The sequence below is a fragment of the Polyodon spathula genome, chromosome 7 (genome assembly GCF_017654505.1).
Source record: "Polyodon spathula isolate WHYD16114869_AA chromosome 7, ASM1765450v1, whole genome shotgun sequence".
NCBI lineage: Eukaryota > Metazoa > Chordata > Actinopteri > Acipenseriformes > Polyodontidae > Polyodon > Polyodon spathula.
In genome coordinates this window covers 30,782,408-30,807,314 of record NC_054540.1, presented here as the reverse complement: position 1 = coordinate 30,807,314, position 24,907 = coordinate 30,782,408, and the positions used below count along the sequence as shown (strand labels likewise).

The following is a 24,907-nucleotide window of genomic DNA, read 5'->3' as shown; positions in this document are numbered from 1 at the left end:
TGGAGGACAACGCAGCCCTGGGTAGCTTGCAGGTGCCCTGCCAGACTACAGGGGTTGCTGGAGTGTGGTAAGCCAAGGACACCCTGGCTGCCCTAAGCCCACTTCCCATGGGTGGTGCTTGACAAATTGTGCACCACCCCATGGGAGCTCCCATATACAGTTGGAAATGGAATAGTGTGGACTTGAACCAGCAACCTCCAGGCTATAGGGCACATCCAGCTCTCTACTCAGAGTGCTTTTACCAGATGTGCCACTCAGGAGCTCCTGCTGTGGCAACTCTGAAGTAGTTAAAATAACAGTATATAATAACACAATCATAAAAAAACTGTAACATTGGGTGTATTTATTGCAGATCAAAACAACTCGTTTTCTTTCTATTGCCATCTAATCAAAACATATTACCTGAACAAAAAAAAATGATAATTTCAAAATACAATCACAGGTTACATTTGTAGATATGTATGAAAAACAATATTTCTGACAAAAAAAATGTGGCAACTAGACTTGTTTCACATGTATCCCACATTAATTATTAAATGCCTTTTCCCATAATTGCACAAACATAAAAGTCTGTTTATATTTTGGAATCCTCTGCCTCTGTCTCTCTCAGTGTTCTGTCAAAGATATTTTTTGTTCGAGTAACAATCTCAGCTTCCTGTTGCTGTTGTCTGCGTCTGTTTGATGCTGACTATCAGTGTACATGGCAAATGTGAGCATTCTCAGGGACACGTGCGTTCATAGCAGACCAAAAAACTGACCAAAGCTGTAGCAGAGCTCCCCTCTGGAGCAGGCCACTTTTAGGATGGTTGGACCTGGGACCGCTGTGTTTACATTACAAAAAAAGTCAGCTTAAAAGTGGCTGTTTAAATTTGCTGCACATTTTCACAATCAACTTTCTTAAAGAAATCCTTAAGAATTGGTCGCTTATCCCTCTAGAACAATTTGAACACCTTGCTGACTTAGAATCAATGAAACCCCATACACCCTACTGACAGTGTTGTGGCAGGTGATGTTTTTCATTTTTGCTGCAACTCCTGTAGATCTATAGACAGAGAGGTGACTGAGCCACTAGCATGCACATATACCCCCCCCCCCCACCTGAATAATCCCACAATTTAAACGACCATTCATTCTCCTGCTGCTTTTTTATTTGAATATAATCTGGTCATTTATATTAATTTACTGAACCCCTTAACTTAATTTGACCCATGTTGCCTTGTCTTAATAGAACCGCTTCAAAGATCTGTAAGGGAATTTATCCTATAAAAAAATCCCATAATTTCTAATCGAATCACCCAGACGTGTTACTATGTAAAAGTGTACAGCAGCTGGCTGAAATCTGATTCCCCTTGTGCTTCACAGGCACAAAACAATCTGTTAAAACAGGGCCAGAGGCGGCTCAGGGGATCGGGCAGAGGCTAAAATCCAATCCAAAATGCCATCACTTTCCAGGTAGACCAACAACCTGTCACCGTTGTCATGCCAACCCACACCTCAGGACTCCGCAGGGCAGCCCTGTAACTTGCCTGTGTTAAACAGCTTATTTTCATGGTCAGGTGCTTTGTGTGTGTGTGTGTGCAGTGTGAAGGGAGAGAAAAAGAGAGAGGGAGAAACAGGGAGGGGGGAGGAGTAGAAAGAATAGTCACCATGATTTTGAGAAGCAGAAAATCTGTACATTTTTAGATATGTTATTTATATAGGTAACATTCTTCTACAGTGTTTTTGGAATAGCTGCATTCTCATGATGGTAATTCAGTGTGTTTTAATACAACAATGATAATTTACTTTATGATCACTAGTACCTGTATAGTTCATAGACTGTAGCTGTGCCCACCCCACTGCCCCTCACAAACTGTTAATACATCTGTTAATAATTTTTTTAAAATTAATTAATTAATAAACTACCAGCATCAAATCTGCTGCCACACAAAGGTTTACACCTTTTCATGTAGCACATTGATAAGACATGCACACTTCTAAATACATGTAGTTTCTAGAGAAGCAAACAGTTCACATGTTTTTCTTACCCCTCACAAGCACAGAAGTCCCTTATCATTTAGCTATTCATTGTTTAGCTGGATTTTTACTTGTCAGGTAAAGTGATTGTTTCATGTCACCACGCTGCATTGGGTTCTAGCTTAACGATCTAAACAGTGGCAGATCTTAATATATATTTCTAAAGCTGTTTTTTGTGGCTCTCATTTTACTGTATTTTATTGTATGCAGTCATGTTAATAGGTGGGTCAATAAATCAGGCCTAGGGAAAAACTCTCAGCTGGATTAATACAGAGTTTAAGTGTGGCTGGATTAAGTTCTGTCATGAGAAACAAACCCCACTGACTTCTTGTGCAAGAGGTATTAGGACCCTACGCAACTCCACATAAAATCTTAAGCAAGTGAAATATAAAACTAGAACACAGTAAGTGAATTTATTGTTTGGTGGCAGGAACAATTGTCTTTGCCCAATTGATATATAATGAAATATGATGTATATGCTACATTTTGTAAAGTTTTGGATATTATACTTAACATTGTGGGAGTGCTTGTGCAAAAATCAGACCATAGCCTTTACTTGAGTACCATCATTTATATACAGTAGCACACTCTCTGTATACACTGTGCAAGCTGCCATGGACAACATCCATTCCATTGTATAATAGTACAAGACCTCATATATACTACCCAAGTATATTGTGCACCCAACTTGTAAAATGTACAAGACGTAAGAGGCTGCATGTTATATGCCAAGAATGACAGAATATACCTGTAGTCCAGCAGATAATCATTGTGCCCAGGCAGTGAGTCTCCCTGCTCCAGCCTGTTTGGGCTGGCACTCTATAAATAATGTTGCGTGTTGCAGGGGGTCAGGCAGCAAGCAGAGGGACAGATGCCTGTGCTCGGGTTACACTCTCAAAGAGCAGCCCTGCCATTCTTTGTGCTTTCTTATTATACACACACATCACGCTCCTGCATTGTCGTGTAGGGAATGTGAGGGGACCTTGGACACCAGATTCCTAGGTTAAACATCTCCGCCTGCCAGCAGCATTCCCAGTCTTCAAAATCTGTCCTTTTAAAATCTCTAAAAAATAACATAATGCATATTACTTTATAAATAGTGCATCTGTTTTTCACTTTTTATTAATTTAATTAATTTAATTATTAATATTAAGCTGTTTTGGAGTTTTATGTCAAAGGTTTTTTTTTTTGGGGGGGGGGGGGCTTTTGCTATTTATATACTATAGATTTTGTGTTTTTTACATTTCGTCACAATTTGCAATTCTGTTTTAAATTCAACAAGCGTGTAAATACTCCCTATCAATATCTTTAAATCTCGCGACCAAGAACAATGCTCCTTTCTGATTGTATTCTTGTTTGCGTGTCACAATTATCCAATCAAAATGTATGAATTTGCTGCCACTCAGTAGTTGGGTTGGGTTTAAAGTATTCAAAACAAATCAATATGAGATGCAAGTCAGGAAGGAGGGACATTTCCCAAATGCACCAGATTTTTTTTTTTTTATGTTATTTTGTAGTTTGTTTTTTTTTCACATCGAAAGAGGTCAAGTCAGCATGAATTGGGCAAACGTTTCCTTCATTTTTCTGGTGTTTATTGGATATACACCGATTTTATTTATTTTTTTGTATCTGAGGTGTTTTATCGGTTTTTCATTGGTTTAAACTGAAAATCAGAAGCCCTATTTATAAAATACTTATTTTATTTTAACTTACATGGAAAAAAATGTCATACAAAAACATTACATAATGTATTTCTGCTGTTATTTTGCCTAGACTGCACTGACACGTTTTGAGTGCAGAGGTTTTTAGATGTCTTCAGTGTTGAGTGTAATCTACATTTCACAAATATTCATTTTTTGTACCCGTTTAACATCCTGTTATCTGTGCTCTGTATTTTCCTCTATTGATGTGTCAGATTAGTATATGGAGTAAGTTATAACCATGGCAAATAATAAGAAACAACACTAGATAATCATACCGAACACACAGGCAGGGGTGTAGTGGCAAAAAAAAAAAGTACCAGAGACATTTACAAGTGAATGTAGAAGCCTTGTGGTAACTTTCATACTATTCCATTGGCTCTTGTAATGTTGAATTTTGCACATACTGATTCTCTCTCTCTCTCTCTCTCTCTCTCTCTCTCTCTCTCTCTCTCTCTCTCTCTCTCTGTCTGTATATATATATATATATATATATATATATATATATATATATATATATATATATATATAGTGCCTACAGAAAGTCTACACCCCCTTTTATTTATCTACACATGCTACCCCACAACTTCCAAGTCAAAAAACATATTCTAGAAATTTGTAGAAAATTAATTAAAAATAAAAAACTGAAATAGCTTGGTTGGATAAGTGTCCACCCCCCTTGTAATAGCAATCCTAAATTAGCTCAGGTGTAACCAATCGCCTTCAAAATCACACATCAAGTTAAGTGGCCTCCACCTGTGTTAAATTGCAGTGATTCACATTATTTCAGGATAAATTCAGCAGTTCCTGTAGGTTCCCTCTGCTGGGAAAGCAATGACTCAACCATGAGCACCAAGGCACTTTCAAAAGAACTCTGGGACAAAGTTGTTGAAAGGCACAGATCAGGGGATGGGTATAAAAAAATATCAAAGGCCTTGGAGCACAGTCAAGACGATAATTAAGAGGTGGTAGGTGTATGGCACCACCAAGACCCTGCCTAGATCAGGCTCTCCCTCCAAACTAGATGACCAAGCAAGAAGGAGACATTACTCAAGAAAGCCCATCTTGAATCCCGTTTGAAGTATGCAAAAAAACACTCAGGAGATTCTATAGCCAGTGGCAAAAAGTTTTGTGGTCTGACGAAACTAAAATGGAACTTTTTGGCCTAAATGCAAAGCGTTATGTCGGCGAGTTATGTTTCTGCAAGAAAACTGAAACTGGGACGGAAGTTCGCCTTTCAGCATGACAATGACCCAAAGCACAGTCAGAGCCACGATCTAAATTCAATCGAAAATTTGTGGCATGACTTGAAGATTGCTGCCCATCAATGCTCCCCAAGGAACTTGACAGAGTTTGAACAGTTTTGCAAAGAAGAATGGTCAAATATTGCCAAATCTAGGTGTGCAAAGTTGGTAGAGACCTATCCCAACAGACTCACAGCTGTAATTGCTGCCAAAGGTGCTTCCACCAAGTATTAACTCAGGGGGGTGGAGACTTATCCAATTATGATCTTTCAGTTTTGTATTTTTAATATATAATTTTTTTTCTCAATAAAAGTTTTTTTTCCCCTTAACAGTGTGGAGTATGGTGTGTAGATACTCCACACTGTTAAGGGGAAAAAAGTTTTTATTGAGAAAAAAATGATACATTAAAAATATATATTAATGCATGAAGCTCAATGCATGAAAAAAGTTGAAGGGGGTGTAGACTTTCTACAGGCACTGTATATACATACACTAACTCATGTGGCAGCTAAATCAATTACTTGAAATCCAAAAGTTATTTCTAATCCAACGTGTGTGACGTTAACGGTACATAAAACGAAGTACGAGTGGCAGTCCCACGAGCTGTGATAGGGTATAAATAAGAAGATGAAAACTGAAAAGGTGTGATGAATGAAGCTGTTTTTCACAGCCTTGGGGCATTATAATATGTGGTAATAATGGTCTGATGTTTTTCTCATTGAGCGGATGTGTATACACTTAATAACATCGCATGGCAATATAAACAGACGTGGCGCTACAGCTCCTCATAGGGATCGCAGAGAAGGGTACTTTACTGTTTGACGTTTAACATATCACTCCAACCTGTGCTGTGTGACTGAGGCATATGCACTGTGAGCTGTCTGACACTGAATGACAGCAATTAGGCAACTACAATACTGTACCGACTTTAGGTAATAAGTGATGGAGCGGCGCCCCACCACAAAAAAAAAAATACTGGAGCAAAAATGTAATGAATTGTTTATATTAGTGTGTACACTAACAATGCTTACATTACTGTTTAGTCCTGTTGATAACAACATAATAAACGGCTGTGGCAATTGGAGAGGGTGTAGATCACACACAGGATGTCAGGTCTCACAAGGTGTCTGCAGACAGTCTCTCACCTTTATTTTGCTTGTCCAGTATTGTTTTATGCCATGCTATAAATAGTACTGCAATTCTGAGGAATTTAAAATCTTCCTGAAAGATGGCACAGGCAATTCCTAATTAACAGTTACAATTTAAACTTCCTTTAAATATATGAGATATTCTACCTCCAATCTACAGTAAGAAACAAATTATGAATGTATTGTTTGTGAATGGGTAACGTCTTACTCCAAGATCCCCCCCCACCACCCACAAAAAATTAAATACCAAAGTATTCAATAAATTCAATACTTTAGATACCCCCATAACAAAAATAACAAAATAAAGGTGTCAGTATAATGAAAACGTTTCATCAACATCTCATAAGAAATCCCCACGCACTGCCCTAGCATCTGATTGTTCAACTCAACCAATCTGGTTTCATTATTATAAATAAGATATACAAATTACCTTTTTTCTAAATGGTACTTTGAATGTAACAACCTTCTTAAATATGTAAAAACAATTTTAAATCGTACAGGTCCCTAACATTCCAAGTGAAATGTAGTATTGTCATATTTGTTAAGACCAACCAGCCTATAAGAAAGGAAATTCATGACCGTGACGAGTACAGTTTAGGGACAGAACTAACCTCGTCTTACACCCAGTCGGTCATTAGATGGAAATGGCTTTGCAATCCAAACACGAACAATTTGTAACCCACTGTGTTGTACTTTTTCAAACTCACCCAAAATTTGACAAGGAAGAATGCATTGACTGGTCCTTTCTCGAAAAGGTCCTTCAAGCCTCCCTTCTTCTCCGGAAACTTATCGTAAATCTGCCGGATGTCCACTGCCTCCAGGTAGGGGTCACTGAACGTGGGGTTTGACTGACCGATGTGGACAAACAGATGCTTGTTATACTGCAGAACCACACAGAAGGGGGGACAATTGAGTGAAATCTCCTCTGAACTCCCAAAAAGCATCAACAATTGACAAATAACATGTTAAAGTTATTTTATATTCTATAAAGATGCGTTGGCTGATCAAATATCAATGGCAGGTAAGAAGAAATGTAGAACAGATACGGAACTCATCTTTAACCTTTTTAGTGCAAAAGACAAGGAACCCTGCCATGCCTTCTATTGCAAATGTTGTGTGGTTGTGAATTCACACACTTGGTGCTAGTTATTACAAGAATATATTTAAGCAGGATAGATCCAGTGACACAATATCTAGGGCTGATTGGGGAATTCAAGCCTTCTGTTTTTGATACAGAGGGGAGTTTAGCCAGGCTAGGGTTGTATTGACCGGTACTGGGATTTAACACCAGGGTTAACACGTGGAAGATTTCAATGGGATCATTCAATGTCCACAGAGTAAACATGATCTCAGTTGAACATCGAAGAACAGCCCCTGCTGCAGCGCACTACCCCCCGATAGAGCTCTGACCCAACTGAGCCTCTAACACCACCTTCTGCAGTCCCGGATTCCCCATTCAAACTAATCATGCTTAGCTTCAGAGATCTGACAAGGCCAAGCTTCCATTATTACTAGTTTTAAACAGGTTATTGTTTTAAACATGAGAAAAATATTTGTTTAAAATCCTGATTGTTTTTCAATTCACAAAAGACAGCACTTACTAACAGACAGTCTCATAAACATTCGTTACTGTGATTTCTCTGTGATCATAACTATAGCACACAGTTAAAGAAACAAAAATCTGAACCACTGGGGTTACTTGTGGACCAGGGTTGAAAACCACTGCTTTGTATGGTTGGGCCTGGGCTTTCTGAGTCAGAATACCCATCAAATCAAACCAGCGAAGGGGATATCTCATAGTACAAGTGCTGCTTACTGTATCAGGATCCTTCTGCTGTTCTAGGAAGGCTGAGAATTCCAGCATCCTGAACTTGGAGCTGCCAATGCTGCGGCCCAGCCAAGGAGGGGCTGAGGGGGAAGTGGTGAGTCCCACTGGAGTCTCGTAGCCTGCAGAGAGGGGCAGACAGAAGGGAAGAGGCTCAAATACACTGGACAAATTGGCTGGCAGTCATCGGTTAAATCGGGGTATTGAATTGTGGCCCAGATGTAGAACAAAAAAAGCATGTAAATTGGAGAAATGATCTACGTCATTTATGGATATGGTGTTTATATTGCAGTTCTGGTGTTGAATTTAGGAAAAGAAACGTGATTAGAGACCATTACCATCTGGCAGTATGCCGTGTGTGCAAGGTAAGAGTACAGCTACCGTATAGAAAAGGTTAACTACCGAGGTAATGCCCAGTAACCATGGTTTTACTGCTGTTAGAAACATGTGAACAGAGTGTTTTCTTATTATTTTAAAGATTTAAATCAGATTACATTAACGTACCTTTTTAATGTTTAGCTTTCCTTCCATTTCAATATTTTTAACGCTAGACATCCTATCTGAATGTTACAGTCAACCAACCTGTGGTAGTGACCCCCAAGAGCTAATTCGAGGATGAAATTTCAGAGGTTTGTAACGTCTCATAAACCTAGTTTTTGAGCCCAGGTTTCAGTGTAGATTCTGAAATCTTAATAAATACTTGTCCTTGCTTATATTTACCTAGCTATACTTCTCTTCATGTTAAATATAATGTTAGGACAATATAACCTCATACTAACGTCTCATGAAACTCCTAAGGGACCAATGGGATTAAGCCAGTACTACACAGCCACAATCAAATCTAGCAATGGAATACCAATCAATTCAAAGCAGTACTGTGTTGGACATAGTGGTCTGTGTTGGCAGTCACTGCCCTTGCTCTGTCCTGAAACCACTAGGTCAATATCATTGCCATAATTACCTGTGATTGAAGATGCGACAGGTGGTTGAATGTTGTAGGTCTGTTGTGAGAAAGGTTTCACACTAAAAAACAAGAGATGCGGTTAAAATGTTAGTGCTATTATTTTAGAATAGTACTTTGAGCCCAAACACAAGCTCATCAAAATCTGCCAAAGCAGTGATGTAAGTTATTTTACAAAATGCCAGGGGCAAACTAAGTGCTCTGATTGGTTGTTAGCAAGTTGTCAGTAGTTGTCACTACCATCAATTCTGTCGGTTCTGAAGATTTAGGGCTGTATTTACAATGCGTTTGCACAATTTTTTTTGTAGAACAAAAACTATTAAAAGTACTAGCATGACATGACTACTGTGCATGTAGAAGCTATTTAATTAACCTCATGAGTAATTTATCTTAAGCTTTATAACATTAACCTTGTGTTATTTTAATTATATAAATATTATAATTATATATATATATTATATAATAGCAAATTGTTAAATGCTTTGCGTATGTGGCCTGCAGTTTTCCACACTGTACAGAACTCAGACAACAGTAGGCCACCTATGCCTAGATTATACTCCCTTCAAGAACTTCCATACCAAGTGTAATTCATATCGGTTCTCAAGATTTAACAAAAATATTAGTGAGTATTAGTAGCCTGGACGGCACTGGTTCGAGTCCAGTCTATTCCACTGCCAATCGTGGATGGGAGGTCCCAGGGCCGGTGCTTGGCCAGGGTGTCCTCAGCTCACCACGCATCAGCGACCCCTGTAGTCTGGCCAAGCGCCTGCGGGCTTGCCTGTAAGCTGCCCAGAGCTGCGTTGTCCTCCGACACTGTAGCTCTGATGTGGCTGCATGGCAGGCCTGCAGGGTGAAAAAAAGCAGTCGGCTGACGGCACACATTTTGGAGGACAGCGTGTGTTCATCTTTGCTGCTCCCGAGTCAGCGCAGGGCTGGCAGCGGTGAGCTGAGCCTAAAAATAATGGGCTATTCCAAATAGGGAAGAAAATGATAAAAACAATTGCTGACTACTAAATTTAAAAAAAAAATTAAAATGTAAAAAGAGAGTGAAGGGTTAACCCCAGTACTCACTCATGGGAGGGCACAGGTTGGCCTTGAATAGCTGCATGCCAAAACTGGAAAAGAAGAACAAGACAATCCAACATCTTTAAAAAGGGACCAGGCAGGTAGGAAAACCTTTTTCCAGGCTATCTATCAGTTAAATACTCTCTAATCCACATTTGACTTCATTTGTTAATTAAATGTTCTGTTTATTAATAAAATCAATCAAATCGTCTCCATACCTTGTTAGTACATGTTACTCTATTTACAGGGTGCATAGCATACATAGTATTCTCCACAATGTAGAGGTGCATGTTACACTAACGGTGTGCATTAAATTCCTTCATGTCACTTCATATAGATTACAGGTAAGTAGGTTACTCTTCTGCACATTCTCAGTATGTTGCATCAAATTAGGACCAGCAATGACAGTTATAAAAATGTCTGCATATTTAGAGGCACGCTTGTTCGTTATTCAAATGCATGCACCTCATTCACAGAAGGCCAGCATCTCTATCTGCAGAATTTTAACCACGTGTCCACACGTACCCCGGTGGCTGCAGGGTAGGCAGGCCGGGGCAGTGCCTGTAGTGCCAGCTTGCTCTGGAAGGCGTTGGCAGAGAGGATCTGGGCAGAGGACATGGTGGCCATGCACTGGAGAGCCTTATCCTTTGCTGCCTGATCCTGGGGAGGAAACACAGGAACTCAATAAAGAGTCCTCATCACAGCATAGCTGTTTTCCAGCACAACCAGAATCTCCCATTCGCAATCCTTTAAGCAGTCAATCTTTAAGCATTAAATCATTTATTTAACTAGGCAGTACCAAATGTGAAGAGGTTTGCATTTAAAGTGCTGACCTGGGAACAGGTGAGGGAAAATGAAGACTGCATTTAAGAAGGGATAGGACAAGAGTTTAAAAGGATTTTACCAAATGACGAACAAAAATGAAATATTTATTATGGAAGGAGTTTCATCTTTAATGAAAGCACGAAGTGTTTTGCCACATTCTTATGTTTTTGTGCAATTTTATTCATTTTGAGGTCACTACTGCATCATTTTGTTTTTATGGGAGCGCCATCTTTAAACATTCAGTCTTCAGTATTTCGTTTAGCATTATGAGGTGAAATATTAAAAGACAACATTGTTTTAAGATTTCCTTAGTAAATATTTCCTTTTTGGCCATCCCTTGCAGGCAAGATCCCCATCTCGTACCTTGTCCTTCAATAAGGCCAACTTGCCAACTTCATCCATGGCACAAAAATTATATAAAGAGATGCAATCGGATAGCAAATAATACCTATGCATAGTCCAGTGAGGTATGGTACAGCATATGAAAACATGGAAAGCCATGGTAAACTATGGTAAATGCATAGTATTGTCCCTACAACTCAACTCAAACGTGACAAAGGCCCCCATGCTGAGGAAGAGAGGTGCTTAGTCTAGCAATCGATTATCTCGCAGTAACACCTCCACTGGAACAGATGCAAGCTCGAACAGAAGCTACAACGATCAAAAGGCAGATTGGACATCAAAGACTTAAAATGATCCCCCTCTGGGCCTGAAACAATTAGTCAAACAGAAGAAACGAAGACAATCCCTCTTAGACTTGAATACGACCCCTTGTAGCATGAATAACAAGTTACAAACAATGCTTATAGGAATACGACAAAGAAAACTAAAAATGAGGAATATTTCCACATCATCTCCATTTAAAATCACTATGAGCCCAAAATATTCAATTTGTACACTCATATCCCAGGCAAACACAGGATATCACAGTTAGAGAATGCCCAAGGTAAGAGACAAATTATGTAGAATCCCCAGCCAAAAACCTACCCTGGCATGTTTAATACCAAAATAAAGACAATTTCTTCTGGGGGACATAAAAGAGATAAAGCACAAACTATAAACTACTGAGCAAGAGTTAGATACTTTTAAAAGTTTATTTTCTAATTGATATAAAAGCATCTTGTCATAGGAAAAAGGGTCTCCATTAAGACCCCTGACCGTCTCATCACAATAAAATCAAGTATAATTCTTATTTTTATTTATTTTTTATTAAGGCACAGTTCAAGTGTTGAGGTTTTACAAGGTCGTTTCAGATAGTAAAAGCGTGGGTTTGGTGTGATTTGTGCATGCTTTGTTATAACATCAGTACATCTTAAGGCAAAATCAAGTTATATTTTATTGAGGATTAACTGTTGCCTAATGGTAGTGCCTTGGGTTTAATGTAATGTTGTTTTAGTGTAATATTGACAGTGTAACGGTTTTATTGGATTTTCTGAATGTACTGTAGCATTTCACGCAGGAGGCAGAAAACAGGAGAGACATGCTTGTTCCTTTTTTAAATCCTTTCTCTTTATTTTCCATGGACACTATCTCAGCACCCAAACCAGAGTCCACAGCTCTGTCACAGCAACACAGAGTTCACATACGGGAACACAGGAACCATGGCAGCCAGAACAACGACAACAATAATGACGGCAAAGCGCCTACTTATAGCTTAGTTCCCACAGTGGTTCACAGACAGGACCAATCACAGGGGAGACACGGTCCACGCGTAACAAAACTGACACAGACAGACAGGACCAATCACAGGGGAGACACAGACCATGCCCACCAGGCTGACACAGACAACAGGTAAACAAAATAGTGGCTGGAAACAGAGCGAGGGAACACAATTACAATACATATGCACAGATCGTTACAGTTTTGTTATGTGATTACATGTTTAATAAATTCCACTGTTTCAATACATTCCTAGTAAATCATTCACTCAGCGTAAGACAGCTTGATCTATCAACTACTTCATTATAATGTTTGTTATAATATGTGAATCTGTTGACATTTTCAGACAGCGATATTTTAGAAAAGGTTTATATATTATGACAAATGCGATTATTATTCCAATAACAATTGGGAATCTGAAATAATAGGGATTTACATGAATTGCAATGAAGTAATTACTTCGGCTCAGGACGCATAACTCCCATCGTGGTCTCTACCATACAGTAGAGCCTTCATCGTCGGGCACTGGAATCCATTCATAAATTAGTACTTACCGATTGTCCTAGTTAATTGCATTTTGATTAAAACTAACAAAAGTCATCCATATTGATATTCATTAAATTATCTGTGCAGAAATTTATGAATGGGTATAGTCGTTCAAGAATGAAATCAGTCTCCTTTTGTTGACACTGTAAAGGCCCTTGGTAGTGAGGTGGGCATGTGTGCAACTGTAAGGGAGTTTATGAATTAAAAAATAATGTTATGAATTTAATAAACGGAAAAAAACATTCTGTCCTAAATTATAAATAAGTTATAAGTAATATATATATTCTATATAAATATTATATATAAAAATAAAGAAATGCTGCTACGTTCTTCAGGATATTTGAATAAATAAGCAGATATTTGTTTAAAAATATATTTAGTTTTGGTTGACTTTTTGATTTTTTTTTTAACTATGTAAGAATACATTTATTATGCAATTTCTTTGCGTGACCTTGTCTGCTCACATCTGCTGGAACAGGTGTTACTGCTGCCGGCACTGCTGAGTTATGTTCTGTGGGGTAACACAGATGCAGTGTGAGTATTTATACTGTATGACTTCATTTTTCTAAATATTAGGCAGTGTTAATCTCAGGGACAGCAAATTGTATAACAGTGCACAGCAGTCTAATAATAAAATATTTGATTTATTTATTTTTTTTAATGTTGGGGGGAGGGATGTGTTTGAAATGTTCAGATTACCTATTTTGACAATGGAGATAACTTTACATTTTTAAATTACGCTGTAGTTAGTTTAGACTTGCCCGCACAAAGCCTTCAATAACACCTAGTTGTCAACAGCATTTTGCTGTTGTTCAGGTTTACGATTAGCAGATTGACGTCCAGAACTGATAAAAACTTTATGCTAATAAGGTATTTGTTAACCTTTAACTCAATTCATTTAAAATATTTCTTCAGGAATGAATGTCCTTGGGGCTTAACGACACATGTCAGTTGTCCCTTATGAATAGCAACGGTCATTAAATAAGCGGCTATGGTCAAAATCCTACCATGTACTCCTGTTTCCCCTTGAACAGCCATTAACCCTTTATGAATAGACCCCTCTATCGCTATTACAAAATTATTTTTCTTATTGTTTTCTTTAAAACAACACTTTAAAACCTAGATTTACCTACACGATTCGTCAGTTACCCTTCCATTAAACAAAAAACATTTTAATTGTCAGCGTTGCTTATAGTTTATCTGGAAATTGACATAAAACTGAATGGACCATTTTTATTGAACCATCTGTGTCTCAATGTGTTGTTGCTGAAAGATGCTGCGCATCAGTGGAGCTGACAAGCTTTAGATTTGATGATGCGGCGGTGGTATTTGCGCAGTATTGATTGGCTGGTTTTGAGGAACAGAACTGATTGGATGATTTAGTGGATAATAAAATAATGTCGGCATAAGCTGCCCATCGCATCTCACAGTGACAAAGACTTGGATACCCTCAATCACTTGTGCTAATGAATGCCCATACTAAGCTTCATCACAACTGAATGAGATATACTGTAATTAAAACAAGTGTAAATGGAAATGTTACTGAGACTAATGAGGTAGCAAAATTAATTTTAACACCACCCTAAAAAAACATTCACAGCAGGTGATCAGGGGACCAGTGAAAATGTAACTAAAAATGGGTTTTCACTGCTCCCCTGATCATTGAATGCTACCCTGCCCACCACATCTCAGTATCTATGTTAAAAGTCTAACCTGGATGCAGCTGAGTTAAGGTGGTATTGCATTTCCTGATATATGTGGCTTCAAACTTAACCATAACTAATTTTTGCAGCTGATTTGCTCACTAGTGGTGGGAATCGAGTGTACCAGCTCCTTCGTAGATTCCTGCATCTGGTGAGAACACTGCAGCATCTTGTCCACCGCGGGACCAAAGGTATGCCCTGGTGTAATAGCATGCATGCCTGGGAAAGCCAAAGCTGTCTGCACTCGACTACCAGCGCAGCCAGCTTTCTACCTACAGCCTGTCTGTTCTTTTGACAGATGGAGCTGGTTCTTATTAACCAGACGCAGCTCATGAAGTTGTTCTGGTGAGGGATCACCTCTGAGACCCACACTGTTTGTTGGGGCAGATAGCATCCTTGGATAGGAGCACTAAATTAGGTGCCTGTACCAGTGCGGCAATTGAAGCCTCTACTGTATTAGTGGTGGTGGCCCTCTTGATCAGTGTTAGAAGATCTGCCAACAGGAAGAACTTAACCGCAGGGGATGTGCTGTTTGGCTCCACGTCTTCAGACGGGAACTCCAGCTCCTGTTTGCCCACCTCCTCAGAGGCAGCGATGGACAGCATGTCATCCTGCTGCCAATGTGCGCTCATAGCCCCCTGGGACCCCAAGGGACAGATGGGGCAGGCAGCATCGAACGTTCACGCAGTAACTCTGAGTCCACCGATCGCTTGGAATGGTGACTCTTCTTCATCTTCCTTGGAGGAAGAGGAGAGGCAGAGGAGGATGAAGAAGATCACTGTGCAGAAGTGAGGGACACAGAGTGCTCTGTAAAGCTGCGGGAGAGATGTTTCTCCAGCAAGCACTTAGAGAAATGTGCACAAAACTCGCAGAAACTGTGGTTCACCAGTGCTTCCTTTGCATGCTCTGGCCCCAGGCATGAGGAGCATCTGCCGTGCTTGTCCTTGCATGTCTCACAGGGATAAGACCCAGGCACTATACAAGTAGCAATGCAGTGTACAGTAACACTGTACAGGTGCTGCCTCAGTCTGCTTAAAGACAGCATCGGTGCTGTTCAAGACCTGAACAAGAATGGCTTGGTATCGGAACAGGGATGGTACCAGGATGATACCAGGTCGGTTCGGTAACAGTTTGGTGACTTTGGTACGGTACAGGGTCGGGAACGGAGTGGGTCAGTGACCTTGGTACCAGTACGGTACGGATCTACCAGTTCGCAGTTACTGCGGGTAGCACTGTACAGGGGTGCCCACCTGTGCAAGCTACTGGTGAAACCACTCAGTCAGTACTCACACGAGACTGAGGGAAGCCTGGTTGTTAGAATGAAGTAACAGCTCTTGTAATAGTGAGGCAAAAGCTGTCACCAAAACAGCATCAAGATGCTGTGGTAGAGATTGCAAGCAACCACAACTGAAGCACTCTTGGTCCTGTGCAGTACTGCTGAACCTAGCACACACTGCAGACAAGCCTGCGCTTAGTCTCTGTGAAAACAGAAAAATACAGTGAGAAAAGAAAGCATTCTCTCATACAAAATACAGTAATAACAATTACTTTAATTATACAAACCATCTCGTAATTTTGGCCGAAGTCAAACCGAGAATAAAATAACTCCAGCCAGAGCTTTTGCAGCCTGGGGGGAAAGCACAAGCCAGCCGACTTACGCTGCTTGAACCCAGGGGCGACTCAAGCCGCCAGCTTCACATGGGCTTAAGGCTGTAATGGGACATAACTAACAACAGGCTGCAGTTCACAAATGCATGTAATTAGTGGAACTAATACAGCGATTATTTTAAATATCACATATATTTTGTGTAAAAACACAATAAATGCGAAAATCTATAGCAGAAAAAATATCAAGTACTTGAACAGGCTTTCCTGTCAGGTCAGTTCTTCAGAGGAAAAATGGTGCAAAGGGTCTGTAAACGCTGTCATTTTGTGCCCTCTGGGGCGGGCCATGACAGGCTCTGTGAGCACCTTTGATATATTTTATTCAAGTTTCGGGTCTTTAAAAGGTAAATACCCATTCGGTAACGGTTACATTTTGTACTTGAAAGGGAACTTTTCGTGTTCGGCTTGAGGTTGTCTTGCGAATGACCCCATCGTGATGCAGAAAATTCACTTTACCCGAAGCCTATCTGAAGAAGATCCAATACCAGAAGATCCAACCATCCCTTCACGTCAGACACTAATCTGAATTATCAATCTGAGTTTTCATCTCATCATGTAAAAGCGAGACTAGTTGGAATTATTCTCCAGGGTAGCCCTAATTGTGTCAGACTATTTGGAAAAATATATATTTTTAAAAAGTTAATGCGGTAGCCTAAAATGATAAAACCATCAAATTTATTTACATTTTAAAAGGACAAAACCGGATCTTCTTCTTCAGATCGGCTTTGGGTAAAGTGAATTTTCTCCATTGCGATGGAGTGATATATTATAAACATTACAGAACACAAACTTGCCTTTGAATTGTCTGAGAAGCTCTAAAATGAGTCTAGGACAGTGATTGGATTGAGAGGAACAGTAGTTATTATCAGCAAGAACTGCCAGAGACTCTCTATATAGCAAGGATAGTTAACATGCTTTCAGGGTATTGGCGAAGCAAAAGTAAATCAGCCAAAAGCACCATTTCACTTATAATTTGTAGTTCCCAACACTCTTAGGTGAAGTGTGGGAAAAAAGTAAATACCTGTCATAAAGTAAGAAAAATAAGTTGCCCAAAGTAAGGTAAAAATGCCCTTATCCGCCTTCTTTTTCTCCCATTTGTTTGCAGATTTTTTGCAGACCCTTGGCACTTTTATTCATGCATATGTATATTACAGGACATTCGATTTTAATAACAATTAACTTGTTTTTTTTTCAACATGGACACATACTAGGGAACACACTTATTGTGATGTCTATATCATTATTTATATTAAATGATTTATTTCTGTTTTAAAATGGAACATTTGGGGCAACCGCAACCTCCACCGCTTTTACAGTTGTGGTTATTTGCTTTGTGCTGGGCAAGGTTGCCCCAATGGTTTCTTGAAACTTGGCTTGTTTTTGAATCTCCACTTTAAATGGCTGGGCGTTTTTGATTTTCACATTTCCAGTGTGTTTTTGATAGCTTGGTGTTTTTTCACATTTCCAATGTGTTTTTGACAGCTTGTCGTTTTTTCACATTTCCAATGTGTTTTTGATATCTTGCCGTTTTTTCACATTTCCAATGTGTTTTTTATAGCTCACCGTTTTTTCACATTTCCAGTGTGTTTTTGTTTCAGATTAAACACACACAAAAGCCATGCCAGACAGGAAATAAAACAGAACAATCAAATGTCTGGGAGGGACACATCCGATCTGTAAATCACATCTAGGTGTGTTGTGTCCACGGCATGTGCTACTTGGTTAGAAAAAGGTTTCTTAACAATACCAGTGCTAGCTGCCATTGTTAAAGTACCAGTTTAATACAACAATAATTATGGTAGTTCCTTTAATATACTGACAGAGCAGGTATTCACTATCAGGAATAAACTAACTGAAATGTAGATCATTGACATATCAGTATCTTAAAATTACTTGACAATACATAAGCATCTCGAACCATTATCATAGGAAAATCTAACATTGGAGTATATTTTCAATAACCCTGCACTTTCTAGCTATTATTACCCATGCTACCCACAATGCACAGCAGAAATTCCAGAGAAGATGATGAGGTAGCTGAAAGTGGCCAATCAGCACATACCTTCAGCTTCACTTGGATCTCTCGTGCCTTTCGTCGGGCAAGCACCTGGATGTGGCTCGATACCTAGAGAGTAATGTGTGACTTTTAGCTCAGGTGGGACAATTTATTGCGGGATGGTTCATAGTAAAGATTTCTATTCAGAAACAGCAATAGAGAATTATATAAAGAAATGCATATAGAACATGCCTATTATTTAAACCACTTACAAGATAACATGATCAGGCATCAAGTCAAACTAAAGTCATTTCCAGAAAAAAACTATTTGATCCATGTAGCAGTTTGTAGCTGCTTCAAAAACGTAAAATATGTACAGTACTTGATTTTTGAAAGGGTGTAAAGCATGCCAGTCATTAGGGAGAAAGCTGGTTGGTTAATGAGAGGAAAGAAGGCATTGAAACGGTGGGACAATTTCACTCATGTGTGAAGGCCTGCAATCAGAGCTTTCTGTTGTGAAGAAGCAGATACCTTACAATGAAAATAATTGTTTGCTACAGCTACTTTAGTGTTCAACTTTCAATATAAAGCACATGTCACAGTCTCTATACATTTCAGATTAGCATCTAGACTGAACAATGTGATTAGGCAAATCATTATTTCTATGTTTATATTATAAAAAAAAAAAAGGTTCACCCACTCACCTGTTTTCTGGTTCGTGTTTTCCCTGTTCGTAGCTTGATATATCTGGCTATCAATTCATTTCGACCTGAAATTACAGAAAGGAAAAAAAATAACATTGTTTTTCAGGGTGCATCTCTAAGAACTGTCAGAAATCAAGGCCTACTGTTTCCTTAATATTTCCCAGAGACACTCACTTAATATTTCCCAGAGTGTAAGCACCAAACACGACAAGCAATTTCAAGTCACAATAAATCAGGTTTTATTAGCATACAAGTAAAGTTATACAAAGAAATTCACTTGTGTCACATTCACTTGTGGGTATATATATATATATATATATATATATATATATATATATATATATATACTCCTCATAGCTGCTAGCTCCAGACAGTTGGCAATGTCAGCTCACTTCTCCTCCCTTTTTCAACTGTGCTGAGTTTAACAGTGTAACAATACATATAGCCAAACCCCACACCACCCTCTACTTGCTACAACCTACACATTCTCCAGACAAGAGGAGAGAGGCCCTCTCCTTATTTCTCTTTTCTCCAACACAGACCCTGAATATGTCTCGGCCGACTTGGCAGGCAGTCAGCAACTCCTCACTTAACACAGAACAGATGTCATCTCTCCTCAATGTTCTCAAGACATTATATTTATAGAAAAAGTTCAGTTCTCAGCAAGAGTTAGTCAATTAAATAAAATGAATACTAAATGTATATTAAAATAGTAAAATGGTTAAAAGTACTAGATGTTACAGAACCAAAAGTTTACTTTTGCTATTGTGGTTCTATGGTTATCATCACCCTAACACAGAATTCAAACTGTTTTGAATTATGTCATTTGTTTTTAATTTAGCGTGCTCAATTATTTACCCTCGATTTTCTCCCAGATTTTCTCCCCAGTTTGGAATGTCCAATAATTTTTTACCCTCACCGCAACAATTTCCCACACAGCTCAGGAAAACTGATTCATTGTACATCCTCTGACCGAGCCTGTCTGGAGGACAAAGGCCAGCACTGGAGGTGTCCACTTTTGAGCTCACTGGGTGCATTGCCAGCAGGGTTAGTTGTACCGCAATGAGGAGAAACAGTCCCTCCCTAACCCAAACAAGCATCCTAACCCAATGTGACGCTTTTCAGAACAGGTTTTAATTGTATATTTCTTCGTAGGAACCCCTATCGTATTCTCACCGATGTACAGAAGCGTTGGCAAGACTTGAGAGGTTCTGTAAAAAAAATGGGTTCATATTTATCAAATTATATTTTTTTATTTCTCTGTTTATTTATTTAAGTAGACTATGTGATCTTATAAAATACGTTATGTCCGTATTTATTAGAAACACTGGAGAATCAACCACGTAGAAATTCCCCAACTAAAAATAAAAAAGGTAATGTATAGACCCATCAAATCTGGACTATCTGAAATTAACCTGTTACTTTCTAAAATCCGTTTGAGAGCATGATCAACACAACAACAAATATTTCCACTCCACTCGATACATTTTTAGAACACAAATATAAGAAGCCCGCCACTCAAATAAAAGTATATCCACTGACACTCCTTTCAAAATTAGTTAGCTGGCAAAGAAAAGGCCAAAGAAATCTACATGTTTAAAGTGTTACAAAAAATTGCGTCATTCATAAAAAAAAAAATACTTTCAGAAAGGAGACACGCCAATGGAAAGAATTAACATTTTATTGATTTGACAGATAAACATGCCTAAGAATGATTACATTGATATTTGCGTTTGGCCCATGGCCTTGGCCATTGGAGCTCGTTAGCTACTCTTATGCTGGCAAACTATGATGAATGAAGCATAAGAATTACATGAATGTCTAATTCCAGCAGGAAGGACAAGTTGCACTTGGGGCCACCTCTCCCCTAGACATGGCATGCTTCAAGGTGCGGGCAGGGGAGGACCAAATGAACAACAAACGATAAGGGCCGTAGATGAAGTTGGTATTTATATGGTTTGTTGATTATGTATTTAATTAGGGGTGTTTACTCCTTTCAGAAATACAACTAAGTTTCCAAGGAAAATTATATTAAGTGTAGCTTTGTAGTCCAATAGGCCCTGCAATCGAAGCTTAAAGGGTATTTTCCCTAGACTGCATTTTGGATGGATGTGTGAATAAATAGCAGTGTCTTCTGTGCAAAATAAAAAGTATGTTTGTGTGCATGATCTTTTTTTTTTATTAATCTGACCCTGTTTTATCTCTTCATTTGGTATTGTCATAAAATATATTCTTTGTGTGAAGATTCTATGTCTGCCTTTGTTTTTGTTCCTCATCATTCATTATAGTAGCAATAAGTCAAATCCCTTTTTCAATGTACATGTACATCTAAATGATAGACATTGTTTATAAAATAGTAATATATTAGAGCAATTTAAATAATCAATCTAAAACCATCAAAGTAGTGTGTGGCACATATTTGAATTAAGTACACGTTAGTTGTTGAAGAAGGTAAACAAAGTTCCATGGTAGCAAAAAGTTGCAAACATGATAATGAAAACAACATGTTAATGAATAATTGTAGATTGTTAATCTCCTTCTTAGAAAATGAGTGCTCACATTATCTGAAAAACAGCATGCCTTATTCTCCTGGTAGAACTAAAAGAAAAAAAATAGACAGCTACAGTAACTGACAGAGAAAGGTAACATCAATGAAAATGAATGGATGGCTAAGGTAAGCAATGGAGGAAGTTATCATCAATGAAAATGAATGGATAGCTAAAGTAAGCGATGGAGGAAGTTATCATCAATGAAAAGGAATGGATGGCTAAGGTAAGTAAACTGGGCTGGGTTGGGTGGGGTGGGGGGATGGATGGGGATGATACAGGGATACCACCATAACTGTCAAACCTTCCTGAGGTGTAGTGGGCTAATCGATGAAACACAGAAGACAGGAGGTGCCCATCTGATGACCCTATGAAGTGCCCCACCCAGCCCATTCCAGATGGCTTCCATCCTGAGGCAATAGGGGTGCCACAGTTTGGTTGATCACTGGAGTCAGCATCGCTGGCGTTGTGTGTGCTGATGCAGCAGAAAAGCTGCAAATTGGTCCCTGGAACCAGCATTACACTTCATAGGAAATCCACGTTACCTGGCAGAGGAAAATCACTGGAGGCTCGTATCTTACTTCAATGTGTGCAGACGTGGCATTGAATCTACATCTGGGCTGGTCCCCACCACTACCATCTCATGTTATCCTAGCAAGTCCAATATCAGCATGAAGTAAATAACAGCTACTCTTAGTAATAATGATCACTTTCCATGTCTTATTTTCATCGTAATACTGTAATTCCTGGGTCATTTCACCTCAGCAGTGTCTTCTGGGTCAAAGCATGTCCTCGGCATACTAGCAGAAAGCATGTTAGTCAATAGTGGAAGCAGCTGGGTGGTTAATGACAGGAAATAACTTGTTTCTTTCAAAATTGGACATTTGTGAAATTGTGAAATTATTTCTGAAAAGTATCACTTTAAGTGGATTAGTTACTGGGTAATAATACATGGCATTTTTTTTCTTTGGTAAGCCCTCTATGAGAAACAGATACCAGGGGAATCACTGCCTCAAGGTGAGAGACTGGATCTCAGTTACCTTACTGATGACCAACTGGTCAGAACAGTTGAAGAGACTGCATGACGCCATGCAAGCCCAGGCAATAATCTCCTTGTTAAGTGGCGATGGCTCTTCCACTGAAAGAGGTATTCCAGCCATGTGTGTGTGTGTGTGTGTCAATGTTTATAGAATATGTCTTCACACCAGCTGTAAATCTTTTGCTAGTTCCCCTGTCAGGACTCCAGTTACACATGCCGCTCACTGTGACCATCATGTGAAAGGATCATCGTGAAGGATGCCTGTCAGCAGCTCCCCACCCTTGGTCTGCTTAACCATCAAGCTTCTTCTCCACAGCTAAAAAGTAACAGGGTACTCCATTATTCTCCCCATGCATATCCCCATGTAAGTCTGTATATGTACAGGATATCCATGTGTACACATATCCCACTTCTTTTGCATTTAACTGCTTGTCAAGTGATGAAACTTTGCTTTCTTCTTCTGCTCAAGTTATTGAGTGTATCATAATTTGGATGTATATCTAGTGAACGACTTGTGCAGTTATGATGAAACTTAGCACAACTTAATGAGTATATCCTGATCTGAGTGCATAAAGTGAGTTGATTGTCTGTCCCTCCAACCATCTTTTGTATGTCACTCTTTTTTATATACATACATACATAAAGCAAGATGGTGATGTACTGCAATACAGTATGATACCAGGGTGTTAATGATCAAGACCACTGTTCAATATTGTGTTGCTATTACTGGAAATGATGTGATGTGCTAATGGTTCTGCTAGGGCTTCTTTAGGGAAATACACTGGTATAACAGCTACTTGCGATCCCCAGTAAAGTATAATGCACAAAATAAAATTAATTATTTGTCACCTGGGTGTTGCAAGAGCACAGTGGTATCCCAATCATACTTTTCTGTAAAAGTTATTCATAAAAACTTTAATGGAACTTTTCTTGCGTAAAATGTTATTTTCAGCTTCACAACTATGATTACATAATAAAAAATCAGAAGCCATCTGATTACACTGATCCTAAATATCGGATCCTAGCAAAATATACAAACTGCAGAGAATTGTTTCCTTTTATCTATAATGTGTGTGCATTAGCCCTCTATGATAACAAAATACTGTCTTATAGATGGATTCAATTAAGAAAATACAGCATTGTGATAGGATGTCACCATAGAACAGGCAAGTAATGCACCTGCTGTATTTTTTGCTTAAATCCAACCTAGGAAGGACAGCCGCACATGGATATGACTGGGAAGCAGGCAGGTCATCCTGGAAGAACCCCCTACCCCAGCCCCTCTGCAGACTGGGTGAGTGAAAAGTCAGGCTGTAATAAATCTCATTCCCTCCAGCAGTTCTCACTGGCCCTCTCAACACAGCGGCTGTCCTCTCCTCTCCTCCACATTCCAGACATTCCATCCTGCTGACTCAACTCTGCATCTGCTGCTCTTCCTGTGGAGAGAGGGAGGGGACTGGGTGGTGCAGGTGGGAGCTGTGATAAGGTGACACAGGAGTGGAAGCTCTAACTCATACATACACAGACATACAGGGATAGGACCAGAAATAACAAACACCTGTTGTATGTTCCTTATAAAAGTATATCACTGTAAAAGCATAGAATAGTGAAAACATGGTAAAGCATAGGTAAGTATGGTAAAGCCCAGAGACGTATGGTAAATCATATTAAAAACATGGCAAACTACTGTAAATTATGGTAAATGCATAGTACAGCAATGGGAAAAGCATTGATAAACTGCAAAATTACTGTGCAAATATACAGTGATAAACTTTCAGATGTGGTACTACAGTAAGAATCTATTGTTTTCTCTTTAAATGCGACACTTTCACAGTGTTTAAAACACCCTGATAATACAGACATGATGTATAAACCACAAACATGTTGGTATTTATTTGTAATTATAGAAAATGTGCTTCACTAATCATTCTGATTGATAAATGAGGCAATCTTTGTGCTATTACATCACCAAGAGGTGTGCAAACCAGACCCTGCCGCCAAGCCTAAGCTGTTCCTCTAGGATTGTTAATTTCCCCTAAATAATTTTTCACAGTCTGAACAAGTTCACACTTTAGGCTGCTATGTATTTCTAAGTCCTTTGGTTAAAGTGCTGATGTATTATGCTTACTGAATTTCTGTGCTGTACCTGAACCCCTATCAGAGCTCTTATACAGTCATATATACAGTCAGTCTAATTTACTTATTGAACACACGGGCATCTCTGCATTTATAACTGAACAGAACTATAACTGTATTAGAAAACCG

At 39.0% G+C, this 24,907-nt stretch overlaps 1 protein-coding gene across 1 annotated transcript in view; it reads right to left on the bottom strand.

The window, feature by feature from the left end:
* Positions 1–24,907, bottom strand: part of LOC121317831 (transcriptional enhancer factor TEF-3-like) — a 36,894-nt gene that overhangs the window by 5,492 nt on the left and 6,495 nt on the right. The window contains exons 3-9 of the mRNA XM_041253932.1: positions 19,058–19,122; positions 18,420–18,482; positions 10,485–10,619; positions 9,966–10,009; positions 8,895–8,956; positions 7,925–8,055; positions 6,816–6,989 (exon numbers count right to left, since the gene is read on the bottom strand). Coding sequence (XP_041109866.1) covers positions 6,816–6,989; positions 7,925–8,055; positions 8,895–8,956; positions 9,966–10,009; positions 10,485–10,619; positions 18,420–18,482; positions 19,058–19,122 — 674 coding nt within the window. The remainder of the gene's footprint in view (positions 1–6,815; positions 6,990–7,924; positions 8,056–8,894; positions 8,957–9,965; positions 10,010–10,484; positions 10,620–18,419; positions 18,483–19,057; positions 19,123–24,907) is intronic.